Genomic DNA, 27,576 nt, shown 5'->3' with positions numbered 1-27,576 from the left:
TTTTTTTAATACATCTCTAGCATTTTTTTAAAAGATCTGATTAGCGTTTCAAGGAAAGTATTATTCTGTGAAAGTATTATAAATCAAATCAAGTATTATTAATCAAAGATCCTAATAGAAATAAAAAAATTATATATTTTTTATGTAACAAAAGTGTGAAAATGGTATTTGTCTTCACTTTTTCTTCAGTTATAAGATCTTCTTTTAATATATTAGAACTTTTTGGAAAGAAAAAATTAATAAAAATTTTAAAATAATATGCCAATGTAAAAAATCATATTTAATATATCTTTACACATACAAAACATTCTTCAACGGATTAAAAAATATAATTTTAAATTAATTTAATAAGCAAAACTAAATCAGTAATGACAATAATAGAAAATTAAAAAGACAGATAAATAAAATAGTTTAAAATAAAATAAATACATTGACTCAAACACCTGATATATTCTCTTGATAGATAGTACTATTGCACGTAAAAATAGTGCGGATCGTTCATCTTATATGCGGAACATTGTTTTGCAGAGTTCGATCAAACAGTTTATTTAGAGTTTAATAAAATACTATGTGAACGGGTTTATCTCGTGTGACATTATTAAAAATTAGAACATAAATATATATATTTGCGAAATGCAAACATGTCATAGTTTTTATGTAATAATTGCATATTTCCCTCGATACTGTTGTCACGGACGTCGACGCGATGCTTCGAGGCGGCTCGACTTATAGACAAGTATCGATTACAAACGGAGAGCTACTAATTTAATATCGGGATCGAACGCGTAGCCGTTATAGTTCCGTGTTCGTCTCGCGCGTTGTCTCAGTGATACCGAGAGACGACCGTCGACCGGACGTTGTCCTTCTCGCGCGTGATTTTTCGGGAGCAGAGGACATGTGGGGCCACGTATTGATCTCGATCGTCATCCTGCTAACGTCGTTGCTCTATCATTATCACTTCAGCGAGCCGGCCAGCATTATCGATTATCCTGAAACGCATTACGACTACATCGTTGGTGAGTTCGCGCTTGTCGATTTACCCTTACCGGCATTTTTGTCTCCTCAACGAAGCGATTCCAGCACTATTTTCTTCTCCTCCTTGTTCTGGTGCCCCTCATCAACATCGATTTTTAATCAAAGAGGATTTACGCCCCGCAATGACAAATTGCATTGCGTCAGATTGAGGCACCCTAGATGCGCTCTTTAGAATAAGTAGGAAATATCAATAACAAATTATTTCCAGTCCTCTCATAAAGATAAAATTAATTATTTTCATGTTCAGTTAAATATTCTTCATTCTTTCTTGCAAATGCTTAAATTATTAAAAAATAAGATATAATCTCTTTTCGGTTTAAATCTATTGAACAAATCTAAAACTTGAAATTTAATTTAACAAATTTCTAAAGGTACATTCTCTTGTAAGGATGGTAACATCTTATTCATATCGATCATGATAAAATAAAAGAGCTACTTTACAAATCACTTTCGATAAAAATTATTATTGGATTTAAGTCGGCGCTGGTACCTCTGGTTGCGTGATTGCATCACGGCTCTCGGAAATGTCGAACGTGACCGTTCTGCTCGTGGAGGTCGGTGGATACTTTGGATGGACATCGGTTATACCGCTCTTAGCGCCGATGATGCAAGACACCAAAGTCGATTGGGCCTATAAAACGGAGCCGCAAGTCTTCTCGTCCCGAGGGTTCAACGGCTATGTAATTAAAAACTCTATCTTCCGGTAACTCCCTTCCGCGTGAAAGAACGTGAGAACGGTTTCCGTAACTATCTTTTGCTATACAATGTAATTCACAAGCACCAAGATACGTTATTCTGATGAATAATAATATTCGCATCAGTCTAAAAAAAATTATGCCACGTTATAAATTATTTTTTGCATCAAATATAAACATTTAACAGATTCATATTTTGCATTTTGTGTGCGTATTTCCGATCCGTTTCATCGATGACGTTTATTTAGAGACAAAACTGGCCGAGAGGTAAAGGATTGGGTGGGAGCGGGCAGCTTAATTATCTCGTTCATTCCTTCGGGAGGCCCGAGGACTACAAGAAATGGTCCAAGGGCTGGTCGCACGCCGACTTACTTCCCTACTTTCAAAAAGTGTCCGATATCATGAACGTTATCCCGATGCCGGAGGAAGAGTATCTAACAAAGGCCTTCCTTTTGGCCGAAGAATCCTTAAAATTGGATAACGTATCCCTGGGAAAGGCGATGTACACCGCGAAGAAAGGCACTAGATGGAGTACATATCATGCTTACTTGCAGAAGGCTTGGAATCGCAAGAACTTACATATCCTCATGAATACGCTTGTTACAAAGGTTTGTATAATTTTGAAATTTTGTTTCTTGTATCACATTATAAATTGCTTGCTAAAATGCTTTACTCGTTAATCATTATATTCAAGAATAATAATTCATATTTTAACTTTTATTTGAGCTTTCAAATTTTGCTCATTTATGTACATCTTTTTAATTCGATATATTACAGATACTTTTCCAGAATAATAAAATCGATGGCATTAAAATGATGTATAAAAACGGCTCAGTCGGAAGTATCGGCGTGAGAAAAGAGGTGATTCTTTGCGCAGGCACTATCAACACTCCGCAATTACTTCTAATCTCCGGCGTAGGACCTATAAGCGAATTGGAGAAGCATAAGGTGATAAATTAGAATATTATCAAATTAAATTTGTCAATCTCGTATAAAACGGCAATGCATTCGATCCGCAGATATCCGTGGTGCGGCATCTTCCAGAGGTAGGACGAAATCTATTCGATCATCTGAACGTGCCCGTTTACGTGAATCTGCGAGAGCGCGTCAGCATCACGCTCGTGAAATTGCAAACTGTGCCGGAGGTGTTCAATTATTTCACTTTCGGAACCGGTAATATAGAATAATACGCTAATGATCGGCGCGCTCATTTATTCGCGATACGCATTCCGTGCGGTCGATGTTGTAATCTCGCCATATACCTTTTTCCCCGTTGCATGTCAAAGGATGGTTGGCTACTAACGGCGTAATGGGATTGGGGCGTGCTAATAACAGTGGCCTCCTCCTCTTCGGAGTAGCGTCCACGGAGGAAAAATTGCTGAAGGCCATCTCAAATTTCGAGACCGAGGTGAGTGAACCAGCCAACAATTACGTATATTTAAAAATTTCAACTAATATCGTGTTTCGTAGTTATTGCTTTTGATAGAAAAAAATTAAAAATTTTCTAGCTCGATCGAAACATTTTATTTCATAGCGATTATTACTTGCGTTTTCATCAATACTAAATGTATGCCGATTCAAAAGAATTAACAATCGATTATCAGACGTATAGGTCGCTATTTCCGTCACATAACGATAGCATGCACGAGGGATTCATTTATCTCGCATCGTGTTTGCAACCCAAGAGTCGCGGAAGCGTAACATTGAGATCGAGCGACATCCGCGATCCGCCAAGAATCAATCCGGCGTATCTCCAGGACTCTGACGATGTCACGTGCACCTACCGAGGTAAATGGTCCCTCAAAAAATTTTATTGTCGCTGAGAGAGTCGTAGGGGATCTTCCTTAGGATGAATTTACTTAAATTAATAACAATCGATATTTAAATTAATAACGATAATGTTTTGACGATTCTCCGGTAAGCTATAAACTTTGCGCTGGAGACTCTTAATACGAGACTCTTTCGCGAATACGGCGCGAAGGTTCACATTCCCGATTTCGAGGAATGTCGTCATTTACGACCGGATTATCGGGACTTTGATTATTCGGAGTGCGTCATGAGAATCGCAGGGCTCACGGGTTATCATCCATGTGGCACATGCAGAATGGGGGCGGTTGTGGACGAGGAATTAAGGTAAAAGACAGGGAGCGTTTACTATTGTAGAACACATTGTGGAACGAGGTCAAGCGCGGACTAATTGTAATAAAAATATAATCTCATTCGTCAGAGTGAAAGGCGTGAGTGGATTAAGGATAATGGACGCCAGCGTCGTGCCGTCTCCAATTTCCGGCACGCCGAATTCAGTTCTTGTCGCGATGGCCGAACGCGCATCCGACATAATTATGGATCGAACATTTAATTAAGAACCGATTCATTCATTATGTGTAATATGTATATATACGATTTATTAATAAAAAAAAAAAGAAATAACATATCCGCAGTTCGGGCATTGCATTTGTAATTAATCATTATTATAGCATATTGATCGATTGTAATCTAGGAAAAACAGGATTCAAGGGAAAAGTGTATGTGTGTGAATTCACGAATTAACAATAATCCAAGGTGCTCCAAGTTTTTTGTAATTTATAATTAATGGTAAAGTTTTTCTTTTGTTTTACAGTAATCGAACAGTTATTAATAGTCTCTAATTAAATTTCGATTAATTTTTATACAAACAAAAAGGGTGAGTTACACTCAACGACATAGCCACGAATCCCTGCCACCCCGTCCGCGCTCGGAGTATAAAGAAAAAAAGAAACTTATATTTTTTTTACACGCTTCCTCCGTTGAAGAGGATTTCTTTCACCCCAGTTCCCGTCCGGGATCATTTGCGATGTGTGTGGCAGAGTTTCGACATTTTTCCTATCCAACTTCCGCATCTTGCATCTTTCTCTCTTTCTCTCTCTCTCTCATGCATATCCGCAAATACACACATACGCTCCTCTCTCGTCTTTCCCATTTCTCTTTCTACCATTTTTCACCTCTCTATGCGAATCCGTATTGGTATTTCTCCTCGTATCGATCGCTTTTCTTCTTTAGCTCTTACGCATTCTCGCAAGCACTCACTCACACATACGTACATATTCACGCGTACCTTTTGTCGCCTCTTATAAATAAAATAGTTCGTAATATATATATATATCTATCTATATATAACGCGAAATGTCGTTTCGTATTTTCTCGAAAACACAACTATGCCCGTGCGCGCTTCGCTCATACAGCAGATAAGCGAGACTTCTCGGCGTCTCGCATCTGTTGTCTGTCTCTCCTTCTCTTTTTAGCTTCCTTCTCTTCCATCCCATATATATAGCAATAATTCGTAACGTAAACTTAATCTCTCAACTTAAAACAAAATTGGTAACCACGTATTCGCGGCGCACGCCGCGAGTCTCGCGTCCGCGCCGGAAAAACCTTCACAAATCTTGGTTCATCCGCGAGAGGATGAAAAATGATATGAATAAAAACAACGTGACACGCGAATCGAACGCAAAAAGGGGATTCGTAGACGTAGGGCGACTCTCCGAGTCGTGTTGTCAACGAAGAAATTGCATTCGTTGACAAATCTGTGCGCTACGAATGTATCGTGCCGACACGACTCAGATATACCACCACCGAGAAATCAAAGTGATTCGCGCTGATCCGGCTCGCATAAGTTGATTTGATGGCAAATTCGATTACGCGCTCGCGTAGTCCCGAGAGGGACTGTAAGATATAAAACAATTACAGCAAGACACTCACAGATCAGCGAGAAACACGCGAGTTTTCCCGGATGAGGAGGGAGGAAACGTTCGCCATGATTTTGGACTTCGCGATATTTTCGACGCGCCGGAAGAAGCTCGCCGGACGTGCACCGCGCCACCGGATGTATAAACGCCATATTTTTCTTTTTTTTATTTTACTATAGATAAAGTTCTTCCTTGCTTTAGTTTTTCATAGAGAATGCAGTCGCATTGCGGGACCACGACGATGGGGATCACTTAAGATCTAAACAAGTACTCTCCTTAATATTAGATATATAACTATCTATTTTTATATGTATATATATACTTTTTCATATATATATTTATATTGAAAAATGAGTGTACTCTCTTTCTCTCTCTTTCTCTCGTCATCAATATAGGGATAGATTATCAATTAACTTGCAATTGCGTGTAACATAGACGCGTCCAGCGCATAGAAACATAAATAAATAAATATAAACGGATGTATTTACATTATACTCGGGTGGAGAAGAGGGAGGGGTATGTGATATCGTGGAAGGTCCGATGTGAGAATATATTATACATATATTCTCTTTTCTTTGTCCTTGTCTTTTTAAATATGTACGTATATTCATGTATAAATACCATTCGTCTGTAGTCTGTTGTCAATTTTATCTCGGCGTAAATATGCGGCGATAGAGAAAACGAAGAATAAAAATAAGAACTTCGTAAAAACAGAGGAACCGTAGATAGCTATATATGTAATATGCGCGTAACTCTTATCGGTATACATATATATAAATATAGATACGGAATTCTGAGGTAGAAGCGGTTTCGTATACTTATCAATATATATTGTATCATTATTGTATACGTATTGGTGAGAGGCATGACTATCGGTATTTTCCGAGTACCAGGTAAACAACTTGCGTCCAACAAAAAAGAAAAACTCGCATATCTTCGCCATCGATATGGCATTGAGAAAATAAAATGGAAGAAAAAAATGGAAATTAAACGGCAATCTGATAATTGCTCATTGATTAGAGAAGGAGAGGATTCCATTGGTATCGACGGTGATCCTCGCGTCCACCGAGGCGAAACGGAAAGAGTGAAGTCTTAATTGTTTCGTCAATTCATTTTTCAAATAATTACGTTTTACTTGTGTATACTATGTATATATTAAAGAAAAATCATTAAACTCGCGCGGTGGGATATAAACGGCCGGCCAAACGGATACCGACAAATGGGAAGGTTGATCGACGACTACTACGAAAGGAAAGGGAAAGCAATTGGAGACGAGGTGAAATAAGTCAACAAAGAATAAATATATATATAGTAACGAGAACATTTGCATACGTTTAACGCTTGCGAGAAAAGGATTCGCGTTGAGCTGCGTAAAGAAACTTGAGAAAAGCGCGTGGACCCGCTACATATATATGTATATGTACGTATATGTATAATTATGTATAATTTGTATGTATAATAACCGCCAATACGGGCAAGGTTTGCTGTCAAACGGGAAAATTGCGAGAGAAAAATCAATGATAAGAATCTGATAGTGATCTCGTGGCGAGTGATCGAAAAGATTCGCGGTCAATAAACTCACGGCAATGTATCAGAGGCTTTAAAAAAAAAAACGAACACACCTAAACAGTCCCTACTATACACCCGACTATTGCATCGCTTGATTCATTGATTTATGTTTATTTAAAAATCTTATCGACTATTATACTTTGTAGTTTGTACTTGGTTTTCATATTCCTGAGAGAAGGACTCGCGACGCGTCGTCCGCGGTTCGCCGGCGTTCTCGGGAAAGTCCTTGTCCGATCATTAACGGCTTTTCTCCGCTATTTTCTCCGCGTCTTCCCACTTTCCTCGATTCCTGCTTCATTTCCCGAGACGAAGACCGGCGGCGGCCGCGCGAGGCGCCGATCTTGCAAACTATCGCTTTATGTGTTATATACAGTGATCTTTCGTAAGCTTCATTCTGTGTGCACCCTGTAAGTCGTGTGTGTGAGGTAGCATTTGTACTAGTGTCTGACGAAGTATTGTGATCCGTTATTGCGGCGATGGCCGCGGCCGTTTTGGACGCGCCGGTGACGCGGCTCTCGCGGAGGCTCCCTCCTCCATGGCAGTGTTTTTTTGCATATTGTACGTCAACACTACGATGAGAGATCAGTCTTATTGTTGAGATAAGAGATGAGGAACAGATGCGAGATATGCGCGCGGGATATCTCGCCGTCGTGCCTCTCGAGGAAGTCCAACTCCGAAGATCGGCTCGTCATCGGTCTTATCCCCGAGGGTACGATCGCGAGATCTCGATCGGATCTTTATATCGATGAGAGGTGTACGGGGAAGAGGGATATATGAAATCGTCATTGTGATCGCGTTGGATCTCTTGTGAGCGAGGATCGATTATGATGATACCGTCCTCGACGACGAGCTCGTATCCCCGACGCGTCCGGCCGCAAGGCGCATTTGGTCTCTTCTTTTTTTTCTATGTTTACCTATAATTTAACAGCGTGTATAGTAAGTTCACAAAATCCACACGTCTCCTGTCTGTCCCGTTTGTTAACCCTTAACATTACGTTTACTTTGTACTATAGGTCGCAGCCGGGAAACGAGCCGCTCGTTCCCCGGACGTTCGAGGTCCCGCTCTACGACATCGCTAATGCTATGCGTTTGTCTGTTTGTTTGTTTGTATGTTTCTTCTTTTTCCTTCACCACTTTTTGTCCTCCTCTTCTGCACTTTTCTTCTTTTTGCTTTTTTTACTTTTTCATTTTTTTTTGCTTCTTCGATTTTAAATAATGCTTATGCGTGCGTGATACATGTACTATGTAATCATTATCCAACTACGGTATAGTACTATTATATACTATACGAGTAAACGGTACAGTAGTTGCCAGTGCACTCTCTGCGCGCGGTGTAGGTGCAGTGATGACATTCAATTTTGCTCCCTCACTCTCATCACGCGGGCAGCGATGCGTTTCTCTTTATCTTTCATGATCCCCGCTGCCCGTGCGACGCGAATGATAACGAAGGTTCCTCATTGTGCGGAAAGCCCGGTCACACCGTGACAATCGACGTGCTCGTACGCGCGCATTTTCTAATAACTTGATCGAGAATTATACCATAATATTGTTAGCGTGACACGATGATCTTATGCAGAAAGAGCGAAAAAGATGGAAAAACAAGTGCGAGACTTCCTCTTTGCGTTCGAATTTTTTCACGTCTCATATGCTTATCTTAATTTAGAAAATATTATACAAGTCGAGTGGAGCCAAATTTGTGGAATCAAGTGTCGCGACAAATTCACTCGAATTTCCCATTTCGGATGAGCTGTCTCGCATGATTTTTTTTCACATACGCTTTTCGAAAGCGTGCGCGTGCGAGCGAGTCACGGTGCGAAATCTCCCACGCTCTCGTGTCAAGCCTTGTGTCACACACGACATTTATAAAGGATTCTCAATCCGTAAAACACATATTATAGAAACAACATGCAACATTTTAACCTACGCCGTGATACAATAATGGTACATACATACGCGTACGCGCATCGCGCGAGTGTCGTGTACATGTGTAGCGTGTACGTGTATGAGTGTGTGTGTTTGTTTTTTCTCCGCGTGTACATATATATACATATAGACCAAGTATAATTTTTACACCGGATATAACCGGACCCGAGGATCTTGAAAACTTTGAAGACGGAAGCGCGCGCGTCTTGCACTTTCGACTTCCGGTCGCGGATCCGATCTCTTGCACGCGCACCTCGATGAAAATCGATCGTAAACGGCGAAATCTAATGTATTATTCTCGAGCCCTCGAGACTCTCGGGATTGACGCGAACGAAATCGGAGAAAGAATCGAAGAGGATAAAGGAAATTAAAAAAAATATATATAAATAAAAATAGAAAGTTCGAAAGCAGGCGCCGTTTTCAAAATTGATTTTGAGCAAAGCGATACGACGAAATCGATAATTTAGATTTAGAAGGTCGAGTTAAACGCGGATTTTCCGAGAGACAAGAGACAATCATCAATGAAGCAAAGTTTATCGCGAAAGAGAGACGTAATTCCGGAAGAAAAATCGGTCCGAGATTTCTGGCCGTTTTAAATACATTTATGCGCGTAGCCGATATACATGTCGCGATAATATAATTAATGACTAATTCTAAATTCATTTTAATTCTACATTGATTATCTTTTAGGTACGTGTTCTTTTTTTGTAATTTACTCGACTGAGACGTTGCTCTTTGTTCTTTCAATGTGTACTGTAATGTGTACGTGTGTAAGTGTCGGGAATACCTTTACTACGTATGCATTTTCCTAATCCTTACGTATGACAAAACAATATTAAACCCTGGGTTTAACCATCTCTTTCTGTCTGAAACTCCGCGTCTGACGTTATTATTCTAACTTTCAAATTTCACTCACTCCCGATATAACTGGATCCTTCTACTTGTTAAACTTAACGCTAATTCATTGTACCACTTAAAGGTATCCTTTCTCCCTCGCATCTTTGTTGTATGCCTCTGCTTAGCAGAACAGCCGAAAACAATAGATATATATATTTATATTTATATTTCGTATATATATTAAGTAAAAGATTTTCATTATAACTTGGCATACGCGACCATATCTATTTACACGAGCATGTGTTCCGCGTGCTGTCCACGCGTGTGTGTATGTATGTTCCTCTCTCGCCACTTTCTCTCTTTCTTTCTCCCTATCCCCCTGTGTGTGCGTATGTGTGTACGTGTTGCGCGTGTGTGTATGTTCCTATCTTCATCACATACGTAAACGACACATAACATCCTTTGAATATCCTTCCCGCGGCTTCTTCCCGGGGAATTAACTTCCCTATGACTATGTAATCTTCGTCGTCCAGCATCATTAATCCCATCCCCGGTTAACTTCGTGCGCCCTCGAGATAATCGATGTCACCTTTGTCGGAATAAATTTCACTTTTCGCTATTTCTTGTCGTTTATCAATACATCGCCGACTTTGGGCAATTAACGCTCTCTCTTTCCGCGTTCTCGCTCGCTCTTTCTTTCTGTCTCGTCACCTTCTTTCTCGCCTCCAGCTTTCAACCGGTGAACGCGTCGCAATTTTGACAACGGACTTTGCAAATTCGGCTCTTCCACCTTTCTCCGAACCATCTCGCACGCGAAAATCATCTTCGCGAAGAATCGCGCACGCATTTATTCGCACGCATTTGTTCACGCGTGTACCTGTACGCACATTTTCGCTCGCTAAGATTTACAGTTGTACATACGTACACTTGTTACTTTATAACGCGCCCTCGCAAAAAACGGTAAGAAAACAAACGGATCTATTATACGTATAATAGATAGACATCACGTATGATCCGAGGATCTCGGAACTTTTCCCGAATTTCTTGGAGCTTCTGACAAATGCTGTTGGATGAAACTAATTGCGGCGGAAAATAAATGTATGTAATTGACTAGCATTGGATAAATTCGTTCTGATTTGAGCGGAAATGGATCGATCATGATTGACAAGCTCCGAGATCCACGATCTTGCGTTACCCTACGCCAGGGTAGCAATGGCAGGAAAACTGCTCCGATACTAACTGGACAAGTAGTAGTAGTAGTAATAGTATTAGCGGCTGTACGGAATGTACAGATTTGTATCATATAGTATAATCGCTATTGTGTTCCCTGTGTGTGTAATGCATTGCAAAACAATGAGGTAGTACTGTCATACTTCTTTTGGCAGGGTATACGCGCGCGTGCGCGACGAGTGCTCGCGTATATTTGACGTATATATTTGACGTATATTGAATGTTACGAAAAGATAAGAAGAAAAAAAAAAGGAAAAGAAAAACAGAAAAAACGGAAACAAAATGAAACTGAACTCTCTTTCTCTATCTATCTATTTCTTCGGCTTCTATCCCGTGTACTATTGTATCCCCGGCTCGCGCACGACGCGCTTATAAATACTAAATAATTCTCTATATATCATCTATTGTCTCTGATAAACTTACGGTATAGGCGGTATCGTTGTGAGAATAACCATTTAAACTTTCTGCATAAAACAAAAGGGAGAACAAATAAAACGGAAAAAAAATAAGAGAGAATAATCTGTATAAATACTGTAACAAGTAATATCGTGGGTGCCATCCTGACTAGGAGTATATATCTCTATATATCTATACATATAAGTAATGTGTAATATAAATCTATTGCATTGATCACATCTCTTATACAACCGGGATAGCAACTATTTCGCGCGCAATCGCGCGCACTATTTTTTCTTTACGTGATCGATGGCTCTATACGCTATATTCTCGGTACGCGACTATTGCTCCGCGGACAAAAGTCCGCATCTTTTTAAACATTGTAAACAGGTAACAAAGTGGTAGTGATTGTTTCGCCGCGGGATTTAACCGGCGCTGCGACAAACTTCCGTGGCGAATGCGATTGGGCGCCTTTCTAAGGATTAGAAAAAAAAATCAATGTCGTCGTAACGATGTATCAACGTGAGATTATATTGCTCGTCACTCGCGCTTTCTCGATGCGCGTTCACCAAGAAGTATATCATCGGCAGTCGCGCGTTCTCCCGCGGCTAATCGCACGATAATTATCCGCCCTAGTAATCTCGTAAATGTTATATAAAATCGTATCTGTATAAAAGGTCTGCGTGTCGTCGGGTGTCATCTCGGCGCGATATGTGTGTCACCACGTTATTATTATTACTATTATTATTATATAGCAATTAATGTGTGCGTCACGTGTGTGTACAAACGGGCGAAATTGAAAGCTGATGTGTCCAGAGTATAAAAGCGTCTGGTTTGGCACTGTGCGCGCGTAGACGTTTAACGTCTTCGAATATATATCGCTCGAATGTCACGATCCTATAGGCTCGATTCATCACAGCGATAATAGCAGCGGAAATAAGTGAATGGTTCCAACGAATGAAAAATACCACGGCGAGTGTAATTTCCCGATATCTACGGTAATGAATTATCCGAAGAAACAGCGCGCTTATCGCGCTGCGATTAGTTTACCTGAGTTTGCGTTGTTCTCTCGTCGCAGTCGTCTGCGTTATGCTAAATATCTTCATGTGTGAGTTTATATTTATGCGCGCTCTGTTCGCTCCGCTTTTTACCTTCACTCTCGCTATCTCTCGCCCGTTTAAGAAGCTCCGAGCGTTCGATAATCCTTACTCGACCGTTGCACTTTCATTGACTAGTTTTGTGATTCGCAGCGTTTTCGCGAGCGCATCCGCACGTTCCGTGCTCTTCCGTGTGTCTCTTCCTCCGTGAAACGAATCTTCATGGTCGTTTCTCTCGTCAACGTGTCTCGGCGGATCTTTAAAGGAGCGCACGGGGAGGAGGAAATTGTCCTCGCGACGAGGAAACGGGACGGCGTTCGCTGACGACGACGAAGGGAAAACGAAGGTACCTACTCTGCAGCCTCTCCTCTGTTTCGCACCTCTATCCGCGGTTCGGTCTCGCCGTCGGCTCTAACGGGATGGTCGCCGGGATCGTTGCTCCCGATACCACTGCGCGGACCGCGACCTCGACGACCGCGATGGCGACGGCGAGGACGACAGCGACGCCGAAGACTTTGTTACTGACACCGGGGCACGGTGTCCGAATGGTTGGACTGCTCGAACATCTTCGCGTCTTCGAGCTCATCCTTGTGTTCCCGCGCGATGTGTCGTCTGACCGTGTTGTTCCTGGTGAACGTCCGCGAACAGTACGGACACGGCACCCTGATACCCTGGTGACGTTGCCGTACGTGAGCGCGCAGATTCGTCTCGTAACCGTACAATCTTTCGCAGAACGGACACTTGAGTTTTCTACCTGCAAAGAGAAAAATTTGCATTTATGCAAATCGATTGTTTATAAAATACGATTAAAACTATCGTGTACAAATTATGTACGCATTTTTTTTACATTATTCGTATGTAAATGACGAATTAAGTAAACAGCTGTCGTTCATTATCGCAACTGTTGTATAAGTCATATACATATGGCAGTTAAAATATCGATAGATACGGAAAAACATTCGATAAAATTACCTCAAACATGATGCATTCTAGATTAATATTATACAGAGAAAGCAGTGTCTTTGTTTGAGATAAAGTTGGAATTTTTGTACGATTGCTCGATATCCTGCTTGCTAATCATATAGCGTTCTACGCACATACGTTACGGCAAAACCTTCGTGGAAGGAAGCGTGGATGCAGATTGCGCAACCCGGCCTCTCTCTTTCTCTCGCATAGTTTTTTCTGCCTGCGCAGTCGCGCCTCGTTATTAATTCATCCATCGGCGAGAAGAAAACAAAGTTTAGGCCAGGCGAACGATTCATGATGGAACATTAGGCCAATGCCTCCGAGATTGTTGGCGCGTGCAAGGCCATCCTCTAATACACTTCCCATCTCGGCTCGATTAACTTGCGTCCGAAGAATACCATTTACGGCGATCACCGGCCTCCTTCCTCGCGAGCACGCACAACTGATCGCGACCGGTAAACACAATTTCGTATGTGTCAAAGAAAAGATATGCTTTTTGCATATTTTTTACATTAAATTTCCCAAATACTTAATCGAAATCTTTCAGACATTTCTACTATTTTTGCGCTTTACAACATATATTAATAATTGTAATTTGTTTGATCAAATTTGGCATTTATTTTCAAGACTATAATGTTTTTGTACGTTTGAAAAAGTTAAATTAGTTTGCTAATGGGTCGGGCAGGTGAAATCCAACGCTTAGAAACCATACGCGGGCTGACATTACCACTAGACATTCAAGAGAGATATATTCCCCGAGAGAAATATAGTAGATAATTAAATGCTGCCACATTGTAGGTAAGGTGACTCTATATTATACAGATATACAATCTTATAAAATTGTAATAGCGGGTTCTTTAAAAGTCTTCAGAAAGGCTACACAAAAAAGCTAAAAATGACTAAACATTTGAATCGAACTTAAAAAAGTACTGTTAGATTTGTACAATATACCGGTGACAAAAAATCGAAACCAACCTTTTGTTCAGCGCCATTAGCGTTAGAGAGGCTAACGCGAGTCGACCATGACTCGGTGAACTTGGATTCTCTATCCCAATGTAACGAGAAGCTCATTGTGATGCCGAGAAACTGCGCACTGTATCTTGGAGCGCAATACGCGTTACGAGTCTTGTTAATCCTCGAGACTTCTTTTTTTCGAAATAATAAAGAAAACGTGGCTATTCTCTAAATGTTCTTCAACGTCAACGCCTTCTCCTTACGCGACAACCGTTAGATGACATCACTGCACGTGCGCGCATTTAATGATAATAATGACAACTTGTAGAGTAATTCGCTAACTAAATCACAATCGAATTGGCCGAAATCGTGTTTGCGTTTTACGACCGTAGCCAAAAACGGAGCCATTCACCAGCTGCGTGACACACCGTGTCATTACTGAAATTATATAGATTAATCGGAAACTCAACTCGGTGAAGAAACAAAGAAAAAGGAGAGAGAGAAAAGAAGGAAATCGCCCATCATCGGATGGCCGTGTTCTCTCCTAAACGAAAGGATTGGCCGCTCATCGTAAGCATGCAGGTGTCACAAGAAACGGCAAGAAAGACGCGAAGAATGAGGAGAAAATATGTATTGCGCACGAACGGATCAGTCGCACGCTAGACCGTCGTAAAAAATGACTACAACGTACACATGCAACGCATAAATATCGTGGGCGAAAGTGGTGCACGCATATGTGTGTGTGCGTGTGTAGCATCTACATAACAACCGCAACCGAATAAAATTTCGTACAAAGAAAACTGATGATGAAATTTCCTTCCGAAACACTCGCGACTTTTTTTCCAGTCCTTCAGTTTTATCATTTGTTAAAATTATTTAGAGCATAATTAAATGAAAATCAATTTGATATTTTTTATTAGTATCGCGCGTATCATTCATCTCCACTTATGCAACGCCGTATAAATGTTGCGCGCGACTCAAAGATTTATTTGTCTGATACGAAAATTGTGTTTGGCGTCAACGTGACACGTGGAACAAACGGGCACATTTATCGTTAAACGTGCGCTGAAAATACGGTCGGATGATGATACAGCCGCGGCGAAAACACGCGCTCGCGCGCGCGTCTTACACGCGGCCTCTCGGCGGCGGATAGCGCCTAAAAATAGAGGGCCATGGGCATCCTAGAAAAATGTAAACGGGGCAGCTCTCTGGCGGGTCTCGTGCAGCTGACTACGAAATTCACAAAGGACCCGCGCGCCGGAACAAAGGCGCGCGTACGCGCGAAGACGCCGCAAGCCGGAAGAGAGAGGAGCAGCAGCCGGCCGGCCGGCATCGAGGGAGAGAGAAGGAGAGAGAAAGAACCGAGAGGAAGCGGGTTTTGCGAGGAGGATCATCGGCAGAAGAAAGACGGGCGGGGGACGAAGCTACGAGGGATAGGGATAGGTACGCCTCTGAAACATGCAGAAACGCAAAACGGTGCCGGCCAGGAAGCGGGACGACCGCGCTTCTGGGAAAGGCACCGCGCCATCTGCGCCGTCCAAGAAATCGCCGATCCGCTCGGGTCTCTCGTGTATTTATCGATGATTACTATACACACACATACGTAGCACGCATAGTTTCAGTTTCTCAAAGTATTAAGGTATCGAAGCGGCATCGAGGTGTCTCAGATGTGAATTTCCGAAGCTTTGACGCGCGCGAAAATTAATCGAAAAGTGTCGCAATGTGACACTCTGAATCTTGCGAGATGAATCTTATCCTCCCCTCTGCGCGTTATTAAAATCGTTATATTATGAAGGATTCGAGCGAACGGCTCTTTGGAAAATAATTAAGCGATCCAATTAGCCGCCCGGATTCCGGGGAGGAGGCAAGGGCTTTCGCTCGCATCTCGAATTATCGTCACGTCTTGAAAAATTCCGCGGACCGTGAGTCGATGATCTGGAAGAAGGCGAAGAGAGATACGGCACGGGCTTCCGATTCTCGGAGGAGAATCGTGCGTGTTTGACCGAAAGGCTCGAGGAAAGAGGGGCGGAGGAGCGAAGAAAAAGAAGGCCTCGAGAGAGAGAAAGGGAGAGGGCCCGAGGGAGGGACGAACGGGTCGAAGGCGGCAAAATGGAAAGGTTAAGTTACGAAACGCAGCGGCAGCTTCCAAGGTCTCCCCCGCCTCAGCTTCTCCCCGCTTACCGGGAGATCAGGGCGCCGCGACGACGACCTGACCCTTTTCCCCCCTTTTCGGCTGAATGGATCGAACAAACGTGTAACACGCGAGGAGCGACTCCCGATACACGCAGCCCTACCGCAACGCGCGCCGCCTTCGCTTTAATCGATCGCGGCCGCGCGGTTGCCGAAGCGCGTTATCGCTGTATCAGCGCGCCTCCTCGGCCCTCCGCTCTCATTTTCGGTCCTCCCGGACGATGCGTAACGCACCTCCGTTGATATCTCGCGCGCTGATGCGTGCGCGAGCGAACTGGAAAGATGGAGGACGGAGCGAGATGATATCGCGCGACTCGAATCGCGTTTCAGAGGGAATGTGAAATGGAGAAGAGAGAGAGCGCGATAATGATTATCTGCTTCGAGGTGGCGAGGAGAGAAGCAAAGACGAGAAATATCAGAGCCCCGCCTCCGCATTTTGTTATAAGATTCCATTACGTAGAAATGGAGTTCTTAGACCGGCCGCGCATCCACCCTGCGGAAGGTTGAAAATGACGAGCACGCGAAGCGAATACGAGATGGTGCGTGTGCGTGTGCGTGTGTGGCGCTGTGGATCTCGTCGGGCCTTGACACATTTCGTTCGGTGGCGCCAAATTGGTCGTCGCTCAGGCAAGCTTTCGCTCCGAAGAGGAACGAAGAGGAGAAAGAGGAGGAAGACCGAGAAAACAGGGAGGAGATGGGATAAAGGGATGGGCGAATCGAAAGGATAAAATCCGCGGGGCGCGATAAGAGCGACGAGGACGGTGAAACTAAAGGCAACGCGACGAGGTTTTAGAGGAAGAGAGAGAGAGGAAAAAAGGGCCAAAATGGAGAGAGACGGAGAAGGACGAGGAAAAGGGGCGAGACGGAGGAAAATCAATGTCAGGCAGCGTGCGTTGCAACCCGAAATCAAGGGAGGCCCAGGCCTCCCCCGCTGCTCCTACGCCGGCTTAGCATTCGCCGGTCGATTCTGCAAGGGATGGTGGGTTATGGCGCGCACCCTCTCCCTTTTTTAACCCCTCGGAGACCGGAGTAAACCATAACCTGCACAACGGTCCACTTCCCGGGCCTCTCTGAATCGCGATGTCCTTACGATTGCAGCTATTGTTCTGACGTATTTGTATATCGGTATCGACAGCGATTCCTTTAGAATTTTAATGAGAATACAGACTCATGGTCGCATCGTTATGGATAATTCTCAACAGCATTAATAGCGACACCATTAAATCATGGCAGGAGAGCCTATCGTAATTCAATCTTGTCACCATTAATGTTGTGAAAAATGAAGAGTATGCAACCTGATGGAAGGATGATCGTCTTCGCTTAACTCGTTAAAACGTCTCGAAACATCACTTTGCGCTTTCGAAATATACGCGTTGCCGAGAAAACGAGGTTGCTTCGACAGGGAGTGACGAAGGTCTTCTTGACCTCCTCAGGGCCACGAACATCGAGTTGCCTCGTTGAGATTCTGGAATACTTTGGCCATGAAGTCGACAAAATCCGGTCTAGGGCTCGGAGATAGTTAAGAAACGAAGGGAATTCGAGGAAAGGTCTCTATTATGCACCTCAGCTTATTATGCATGACTACGCGAGGTATACGTATAAGAAAAGAAAAGAATTGTGAAAAAAACGTCAATTTAATCGCATCAAAATGCATCTCGGAGGTTTAGAGAAGATTAAAACAGGCTAAAATAATAAATTAAAGCAAATGAATTTTTTATACGCGCCTTGTTTGAAGAATAACGCATTCATCTCTTCGTAAGAAATTCGGCTGACCGCAAAAGTCCGTTTCCACTGCGCGTGGGATAATTTGAAGAATGGACCTTTCCTGGAATCGCGTAATATATGACACAAGGAACTGACACAACGATTACATCAAGGTGTAACATTCCGTTGTTGCTAGTATATAAAAAAAATCAATGTTTAACAAATTTCTCGAAAGAAAATTAATTGTCAAATCAATGCGCGGTCAAATTTGGTAACTTCCGAGTGTACTATATATATAATGTAGTATATATATATAATATAATTATCTTGTCGCGAAAGCAAGATTCGCGGAACGGATTCACGTCCGCTCTCGTGGATTACATCCGCCCACTCGCACGAAAGCTCGTCACTTCCTCGACGCGCGTGGCCGTGCGCTCTGAAAAAGCTGCGCGTCCCGAAACGTCTGCGTATGTGTGTGTGTGTCGCGATGAAAATAGCGTAGACATAATTTTCCAGCGAGACACGCGATTACCTTGGTCGCGCTCGAGAATCCCAGGTTGCGTCATCGCGCGGACGCACGCTTTCCCGCGTATTTGTGTATTATGCGTACGCGCATGCATATCCAACGCATCCGGCTTGTGCGAAGCATGTACGAAGTCCACACAAAGTTTTGGAGGCACGTGCACCTATACATCGGCGCGGTGCGTGTGCACGCGTTCGCGCACACACGCAGTCCCGTGCACGCACGCACGCATTCGTTATTGATTGGGACGCACCGCGAGCGAGTAGTCCCGGCGCGAGAAACGCACGGCGCCCTACGCCATAATGTAGTTAAAAAAAAAAACGCGAGTTCTGAAAATGCAGACACCTTCATTTATTCATCCTTTTCATTGTACATCCGAATGCAAAAATAATTGCTATCATATTTCTGCATTACTAATGTTAATAAATTATGAATTCTATCGAAAGAAAATGTCATGTATAATATTTAAAAACAAATATTAATTACATGTATAATTTTTTCATCATCGTATAACCAAAAATCGCAATTAGTTTTATGGGAAAACGCGCACATTATAAAATAGTAATATAATAATATATTAATATACCAACTAATTTTTTCTATAAAGCCGTTGATGAGAGAATTAATTAGTATCTATTTAAATCGCATTTATAATGGATGACATTAATATTATTCGAACATTTTTATTTCTTTTTGTACTAAAAGCACACGCAATATATGAATGTTTAATAATATTAATGCTATTTGACACGAAATCACAGTTAATAATACGAACGGCGAATCGTTGGTCACGTGTGGGATAGCTTGGCATAAAGAACATCGCGTGACCAGATACGACGAATTCGCCCGGCGAATTCGCGAGATGGTGGTGGATGCAGTAAATTTGCACCCACGCCGGGCCGCCCGCCCAATTTGGCTCGATCCATCCCCACCTTCCCGCCACGAAAATATACGCGCCTGGGCGTCCGAGCAGCTGGCGCTATCCCGCGTGTGCGTCGCAAACCTCACGCAATGACGCAGCGCACGCAGCGCGTCGTCCACACGCAAGGGACGCGTGAACGGTGCGCCGCGAGCCTAATTTCTATGCCCGTGCATTGAGAGAGAGAATCATATATTCAATACGTCGCATAAATTTTGACTGCTTTTGCGAAACCCTCATTTAAAGAGAGTCCTCCGTATACCATTTATACATCATGCAATTCTTTTAACGAGCGTACCCTGTATTTCTCAAAATGCGAGTTTTATGAATAACAGACTTTTGTACTAAATTAAATAAAAATTAATTGCGAAGGAAACGAGAAAGGGATTTTTATTTAAGACAGATATTACAAACGTTCACTTATACTTTGAGGAATACATTACACGCTCCGTGCTTACATGCGTGAGATTTGACCTACTAGATCGGTAGGAGAGCGGCCGTGATTCTCTCTTCTCACGCGTGATGCAGCAACGATAAGAAAGAGGGAGAAAGAGAGACGGAAGGAGCGTGTTCGCTCGCTCGCGGGCAACGTTTGTCCTTTGTGTAGGAAAACCTAGATCGAGGGGAGGGTGCGGCGAGGATACCCGGTGAAGATAGGGTTACGCACATTGTGCGTGGGCGGAGGGTTTGCAGCATGGTGTGGGCCCGTTGTTTTATTCGAACTTGCCGGTGCGAGGAGTATGGTAATAAAGCTCGCGAAAGAGGGGGTTCGATAGAAGGGAACCACCACACAGTCTGGCTATTTTGTCCTCGCGCGCGGAGAAAGCGTGGAAAAAATGCGTCGCGCGCGCGAACCCGCGATGGTAAAAAATTCGACCCTCGGAGGGCGATGGTTAATGAAAATGAATGAAAAATTTATGGTCACGAATATCGATGGGGTTTAGGCTTCCGTGAGTTTCGCTCAAATTCGAGTTATAAATATTGTAACGAAATAAAAAAAATATTGAACCGAGGATAATTGTAATCGCTAAAAAAGTTCGAATGAAAAAGCCAACGTATAAATAGGTGCAATTCTTTCATTATTATAATCAATAAATCTTGTGCAATTTCTGAGTAAGATATCATTTCATTGATGAATATGTAATCATTGAATAATGTCAAATATTTCATTGAGAATGGTTCGAATATTCTCGTTCCTTTTATTATTGTAATAGTTAAATAGGTAAAGCTGCTATACGGATACTTACGAGTGCGCGTGCCATGAGCATAACATTATGCAAATTAAAACCATTGTCATACCGCGCGAAAACGCAAGAGTGCGAAAATAAATTCGCTTTAACTGAACACATCCTCCGCCGTGCAAAGTGCGTTTTTCTCACGACCTCTACGCGATATTTTCAAGAACGAAATGTTAATGCCTTGAAACCGTTCGTTAATTATTTAGAAGCAAAAAATCGCGAATTTCATTTCTTCCGTCTTCTCTTTAGGATAATTCTTCAAAAATCTATTGCCATTTTCGATTATTTGTCAAATTTATATAATTTAACTGTTTTAACTTTGCCGAATTGATCGTAAAGACATCGATTCGAATGGCATATATAAATAATTGCCGTCCACAGCGTGTCGATTTATCCACGATTTCACGTCTATCACATACACCGATTATAATTATCCTGCTCAATAATGCATATCCATATGCTTGTACACGCGCGCCACACACACGCACACACACACATCGTGTGTCAACGAAAAACAACGAGACCTTCACGAGAGAGCAAGCGTGTTCCTTCTTTTTGTTTCTCAGTTGCGTTTCATGCTTCATTTATCAGTTTGCTCATACGAGCGGGTGCTCCAATGGCCTTATCATGAATTATTTCGTGACCCGAATTCGGCATTGTACATATAAGAGCTCGCGGGCTCCCTATCCCTCTCTCTTTCTATCGTATCCGCTGGTCTAACGGTTAACAGCGAGCTGTACGAGCGTATTTACGAATGTGTGGGTGCGTGTATGTATGCGCGTGCGCCTGCGTGACGAAACGATACGTGCATTCGTAAAGTTTTTTTCGTTGTCGGCACGAAAACGCGAAGCGATCGTTATACGCTATGCGTGTGTGGGCGACATCAAGATTGAACGTTATCACGGACCAACCAGATGATCGTATCTCGCTCACTCTTCCCCTTCCTTCTCCCCTTTAGCCTTCTCCGTTCTCCTCTTCTGCGCCTCGACCTACTGAGAGCGTTTACGTGCAATCGTTGCAATCGTTACGACATTCGATGATAAGACCGCTTTCGCATGGCATAACTCGTTTCGATTTCCTGATTAGCTATAATGCGCCGTTTAGATATAATGCGTCGTTATCAACTGGCTTTATGTGTGAGAGGTATTATACGTATCGCACTTTTTCAAATGCCGTAATCACAAATTAACCGTAATACCGTAAATTTCGCTAATAAAAAGCGAAAGATAATATTTGTTTATTTCCCGAGTTAAACACACATCAAACTTTACCGAAAGAAGACTCTAATTAGTTCGCGCGCATTTCGCAAACTCTGATATTATGCTCTTCAATTGTAATCGGTCTACCTGATCTGACTGAAGATTACCAATTCGATATACGTAAGTCACTCTACCCTCGATAACTAAACGATAGTGCGGCATTATTGTCGCGTAGAATGAGATACGGCTTATTTGTCGAATAAAACCGACTGCCGAAGGGCAGATAATAATTTCGTGCAATCTATCAGAGTAATCGAACAATTTTAGGCGGACACACGAGCGACCTCTAATTCGGGTTACTGCGATTCTCTACCGCCCCTGTTCGATCAATACGAACCATGGAGATGTGTATCATACCGTTTTCTGGCCACTACTGTCAAACATTATACCGGATATTCGTCAACTCATAGATTTTTAATGTACAATTAATTTCTCTGTCCCTACACGTTTATAGATTTTTTAATTAAAATTGCCGTAACGCGAATTATCGTTTACAATAGCTACTTTTTCGCATCTTTAAAGGGATTTAGAAAAGCCGGCGAGAAACGTTTACGCGGTTTTTTTATCCAAAGACAATTTGCAGCACCGTCTCATGCGCTCTTCTAACTCTCTTTCTAAAACACCGTGCCTGGCCATGACACACATAACAGCTAGCCTTTCGCATCCTCTCTCGGGAACGTCCAAACAGCCTAAACCCATAACTCATGAGGGATCTGCTGCCTTGTCTTCGGAGGGAGTCCGCTATTTTCTCGAGTCTCGAAAATAGCTATTTTTATCGGCAGCATCATACACAAAGCATCGGTTGATCGATTCGATTTCAGTTTGCATCGCGAATAAAAATAAATTTTGTTTCATTAAATCGAAAATTAAACAAATCGAGTAGAATTACTTTATTTATATCTTTTAATATCTGATAATATAGCGCGTGATTCGAATTTATCGATTTTATCGAGTAAATTAATTCGAGTTACGAGGATATAAAAATAGGACATGCATTTAATTTTACACTGTCCCGAGACCGTGATGTAACAGAGTCAATGCATAATCGGCCACGTAGGAAGGAAAGCTAGCGGTTGCACGACTTTCGACGCATTGCCGCAATAGGCGAAGGCCTCGCATTCCTCTTGTGCAACAATTTTCGGCGATGGAAGGTCTCGTGACGATGACAGAATGCCACGGCAAGGCTGAATTAAATCTAATCGCTTCTAAGAAGCTGCCGACCGAATGAGCGGCCTTCTTTTTAAATGGCATGTAATGGAAACTCGCGTGCATTTTATTCGAGCAAAACGAGAAGCCAGACAAAATTTTTGAATATAATTACAGCAATAATGTTCTATATATGGGTTTTAAATATTTGAAGAAATATATATTCCGTGTGTGTATTTTAAGAATTATAATAAATATTTTAAAAAGTTCTTTAGTGTGTGTATGAATATTCTTTTGAAAGAAATAATTGAATATATCGTCATTATTTAGCGCTTAATTAAATTCCTTTAAAGTCGATTTTTTGCATGTCTTTATAAATAATAAATTAATTGAAGAATATTATATTGTTATTTATTTGCATTCTTAAAATCTAATTTAGGAAAAGAGCTATATTTTCTCTCTCTTTCTCTCTCAATCATTAATCATTTAAAAATTCATATCCAAACATTTTCGAAAGAAATAGAGAAAAAAGAAATGTACAAAAATAATCAATTTAAAATTGGCCATAGGAATAGAATAATACGATAATGATGTGGGATATTCTATAATCTGTAATATTACAAAAATACGCACAAATATATTTTGGCTTCGCATTGTATGATTTAGCGAAATAAGAAAATACTGAAAATCTGATGATACGTTAACCACATATAACCCGAAAATCGATATCGATAAAAAAGATACCCAAGAATATGTTCCAACTATGTTGACGATAGCGATTCCTATAATCGAGTCCCCTCGCAATCGTTGACAATATTTACCTTCGCCAAGCGATCCTTCCTCGTGCTTTTCTCGACGACACGAAGCCGTCATCCAACCGTATGTCATCGTGGATACATCGTCGCGACGGTGCATGTGGAATTAATACTCGGAAATGACGGATTAATGATTTAAGCGAGTTTCCCTGCGAGGTTTCTCTCTCTCTTTTTCTCTCTTTCTTTCTCGTGTCAAAGTTTGTTACCTAGCTGAAACTTTTACGAGATATACATACGCGAAATTGCAGAAGGGTTGCACGAGAGTCCGTAAAGAAAATTAGAAAGAGAGAGACAAAAAAAGAAATAACCGGCCAAGGAAAGACGAGGCTGACAAATATATTTGTGTGTGTGAACGCGCACATGTTCGGTGCAACTGCATCGTCTTTGTCCTCCTACGCATGGAACTTTGTTAATAATTCAACGAGACGAGCGAAGGAAAATGAACGCAAATTCTGCGGTTGTCGCATATTTCCTCGTCTTGGAAATGTATTATCCATCTATTGAGGTGCATAGGTAAAGGTGCATAGCAAAAGAGCGATTAAATAATATTAAACATTCTCCGCTTCGAGAGAACGGACTGAGCGAGACATACAGTTTAGCCCTCCCGAGAGCCCTCTCATTTTCCGCGTCGTTTCATCGTCCGGCCACCCTGCCACTTTTTCTACTGTTCCAATGGAGTTGGGCTCCTCCGCGAGTGGTTGTCGGGCTATCATTGTAATTGATACGCGATAACTGCATAAATAATGAATTCGGCAATGGAGAACATAAATAACGTGCAAATGTCGCAGAGCGATCGAAAGTTGGATTTTCTTGTAAGTGAGACAAATATGTTTTATTGATTGCCGTAACGTTATATCGTCATAGCGTATATTTCTTGCCTCGAAAAATTGGACAATTTATTATTTATTATACAGTAAAATTCACACGGCAATTTTAATAAATTAAAATATATATATTTTTTCTTTAATTTAAAATTGTAAATTTTTTGAATCTATTTTCTTCATTTTAAGCTGTACCATCATTATGTACAATAGTAATATTAATCAGTCTATAAGAGCATGAAACTTTGTTCGTAATAGAAAGTCAATAGCATTCTCGAGATGAAGAGAAAGTATTATATAGATGTTAGAAACAAGAAATGCGTTAAAAGAAAAATGAAGTATACAACCGTGAGACGCTTTCAAAGTGTTTGCTTGTGATTTCACTTCAGTGCTGATCTTATAACTCATCCAGTATGATCGTTCTTTAACGAATGCAATCAGCGGCAAGATCAAACGATACGGTTTACAAAAGGAGTATAAAGTATTCGTTCTATATCTTTTTCAAACAATCAAAGTACACAGTATTTCTAAAGATAGCTCTTTTTGAGATTTTTAACCTCGACATTGTTTTTTACACCGAATTATTAATTTATACTACATTTCTAGTACGAATAACCGCACGTGCGAGAAGCTTAAGAATATCTTCGTTCTTAACCGTTAAGCGTATCACTTTGCGACAGAGAGTAATAAAAAGTAACTCCAATTCGCGGAGTCGCTTGTGTGAGGAGCATAAAATTCAAATCTGTGGAGACACGAGGCACCGTATGGTTGGCCCTTCCTTGCCAAATAACTTGCGCAATAACGTCGCATAAATTCTACGCCGAGACGATGATCGGGCCGGCCAAGCCGGTACGGCTTCTAACGACTCTCGCGGAGGATCTAACAAAAAGTAACGACGGTCCCTCGGTAAGCATAACTGTACTCCGATAGAATAACTCAACAATGCGGCGGTCACGATTTTTCTCACCGCGCGTTCTCGCCGCATTCCTCCTCACGCGCGATTCAAAGAGCTCCGGCTTACACTTGCGCCACGGTCACACCTACATTAAGCGCAACAGGACAGGGAAGCGTCTCCGCTGTCATTCTATTTTTTTTTATAACGTGTCTTTTCAGAGATTCACATTCGTCACCTCTGTGTCTTTGTCCGTACGACTTTTGAATAATTTAGGAGAGGTAACGAGATCTCTTTTTGTTTTAATGTCACATTCTCGTATTCGGTTACTTGACGACGTGACGGTAACATCTAATTTTTTTTCCTAACGCCGCTAGGGAATGTCTTTGAAGATTGCAGAGAGTAACGTGGTTGAAAACTCTCTCGAAATGATCGCATGGACGCGCTCCGAACTTTGGTACATTTAATAAATAGCTCCTCGGCCTATCAGCGACTTCTTTCACTCTTCCCTGAGCACGTTTAACGTGCACAGAGCCATCTCCCCGCCACCCGGGCTTCCCGTTTCTTTGCTCTTTCTCCTCTGCGGGCCTAATGTCAATAACCGTTGCATTAGTTGACGCTTCGTTACTTTCTTTGCGGCGAACGAGCGGGCGATTAAAAATGGTCGGGACGTCGTTCGCGGCGGCAACACGAGTCGCCGTCGCGACGTCGACGTCCAATGCCGATGCCGTGGGTCGCGTTGGTGTTGGTAGCCCATCGGCGTGGCCGTTTCACGTGGCGTCGTCGTAACGTCACGCTCGGTGATTTGCTCGCCGGAGCAAAAGATGTTCCCAGTGGCTGCACCGTCGCCTGCATCCTCTTTGTACACTTTGTTCACACCGTGAAGGCAAGTCGTAAGGCATACCATGGATCCCGGACGGGGGCTCGGACAGGGGGCCCCCGTAAAATCCACGGCGTCGTCGCTCTCTCTTTCTGCACGTTAGAGCGTCGCCGAAGCGGAGATTGACGTACACGTGGACGAAAAAAGATCTACACGAAACCGTCCCAAAAACCGTCGCGTTATCCTTCAGCTATTAATTCTTTGATCAGTCTGGAATTGATTTTCTCTCTCTTTGCGAAAATTAAGAAATCGAATGAAAAAAGCGTAAATTTTCGTTAAAAAATTTCCAACTAAGAGAACGTGGAGTAAAAACTCCAGACGGTGCCTAAATGCGCAGCAAGTTTCTTTTTACGATGCACCGTTTTATCTCTCGTCGGGGAGAAGAGAACAAGTATGAGAAGCGGTAGGAGGAATGCGGCAGTTGCAACATCCACAGTTAGGCCCCACGTGCAGCAACGATGATGCAACTGCTTGTGCATTTTGTAACTCTGAAGCTAGGGTGGCCTCTTTACTCAGCGCATCGGACCAGATAAAGTCTATCGAAATTACTTCGAGAGAGGGCAATATTATATTGGGCAATATTATATTGCCTGCCGACCGACCATCATGTTTTGGGCCGCGAAATCGGTCTTATCTAATTTTCTAAAATGATCGTAGCAAATACGAAGACTTATTATTCACGTTCACATTGTATATTTTGGCGATGAATCAAAATACGTGGTTCAGTGGTAACGCGCGCACATAAAGTTCAACAAACCTGCA

The 27,576-nt window shown here is 42.2% G+C and overlaps 2 protein-coding genes across 8 annotated transcripts in view; one reads left to right on the top strand and one right to left on the bottom strand.

Moving 5' to 3' along the window:
* LOC145971241 (neither inactivation nor afterpotential protein G) overlaps positions 1-4,170 on the top strand; it is a 68,585-nt gene extending 64,415 nt beyond the window's left edge. The window contains exons 1-9 of one of the 2 annotated variants that reach the window (XM_083098708.1): positions 787-1,016; positions 1,513-1,715; positions 1,979-2,338; positions 2,508-2,678; positions 2,750-2,903; positions 3,017-3,138; positions 3,335-3,518; positions 3,653-3,863; positions 3,958-4,170. In XM_083098708.1, coding sequence (XP_082954834.1) covers positions 896-1,016; positions 1,513-1,715; positions 1,979-2,338; positions 2,508-2,678; positions 2,750-2,903; positions 3,017-3,138; positions 3,335-3,518; positions 3,653-3,863; positions 3,958-4,093 — 1,662 coding nt within the window. In that variant the 5' untranslated portion in view covers positions 787-895 and the 3' untranslated portion in view covers positions 4,094-4,170. Of the gene's footprint in view, positions 1-786; positions 1,017-1,512; positions 1,716-1,978; positions 2,339-2,507; positions 2,679-2,749; positions 2,904-3,016; positions 3,139-3,334; positions 3,519-3,652; positions 3,864-3,957 lie in introns of those variants that run through there. The other variant, XM_083098709.1, reaches the window with a different exon arrangement.
* Positions 4,171-4,296: 126 nt separating this feature from the next.
* The window catches only part of Chinmo (Chronologically inappropriate morphogenesis), a 52,320-nt gene continuing 29,040 nt past the window's right edge, over positions 4,297-27,576 (bottom strand). For all 6 annotated transcript variants that reach the window (XM_083098711.1, XM_083098710.1, XM_083098714.1 and 3 more), the window contains one exon: positions 4,297-13,261. In XM_083098711.1, coding sequence (XP_082954837.1) covers positions 13,026-13,261 — 236 coding nt within the window. In that variant the 3' untranslated portion in view covers positions 4,297-13,025. The remainder of the gene's footprint in view (positions 13,262-27,576) is intronic.

The sequence above is a fragment of the Camponotus vicinus genome, unplaced genomic scaffold (genome assembly GCF_025532165.1).
Source record: "Camponotus vicinus isolate PSW18456_S1 unplaced genomic scaffold, iyCamVici1.0 SCAF_4, whole genome shotgun sequence".
NCBI classification, from domain to species: Eukaryota; Metazoa; Arthropoda; class Insecta; order Hymenoptera; family Formicidae; genus Camponotus; species Camponotus vicinus.
This window is presented reverse-complemented; position numbering and strand designations above follow the sequence as displayed.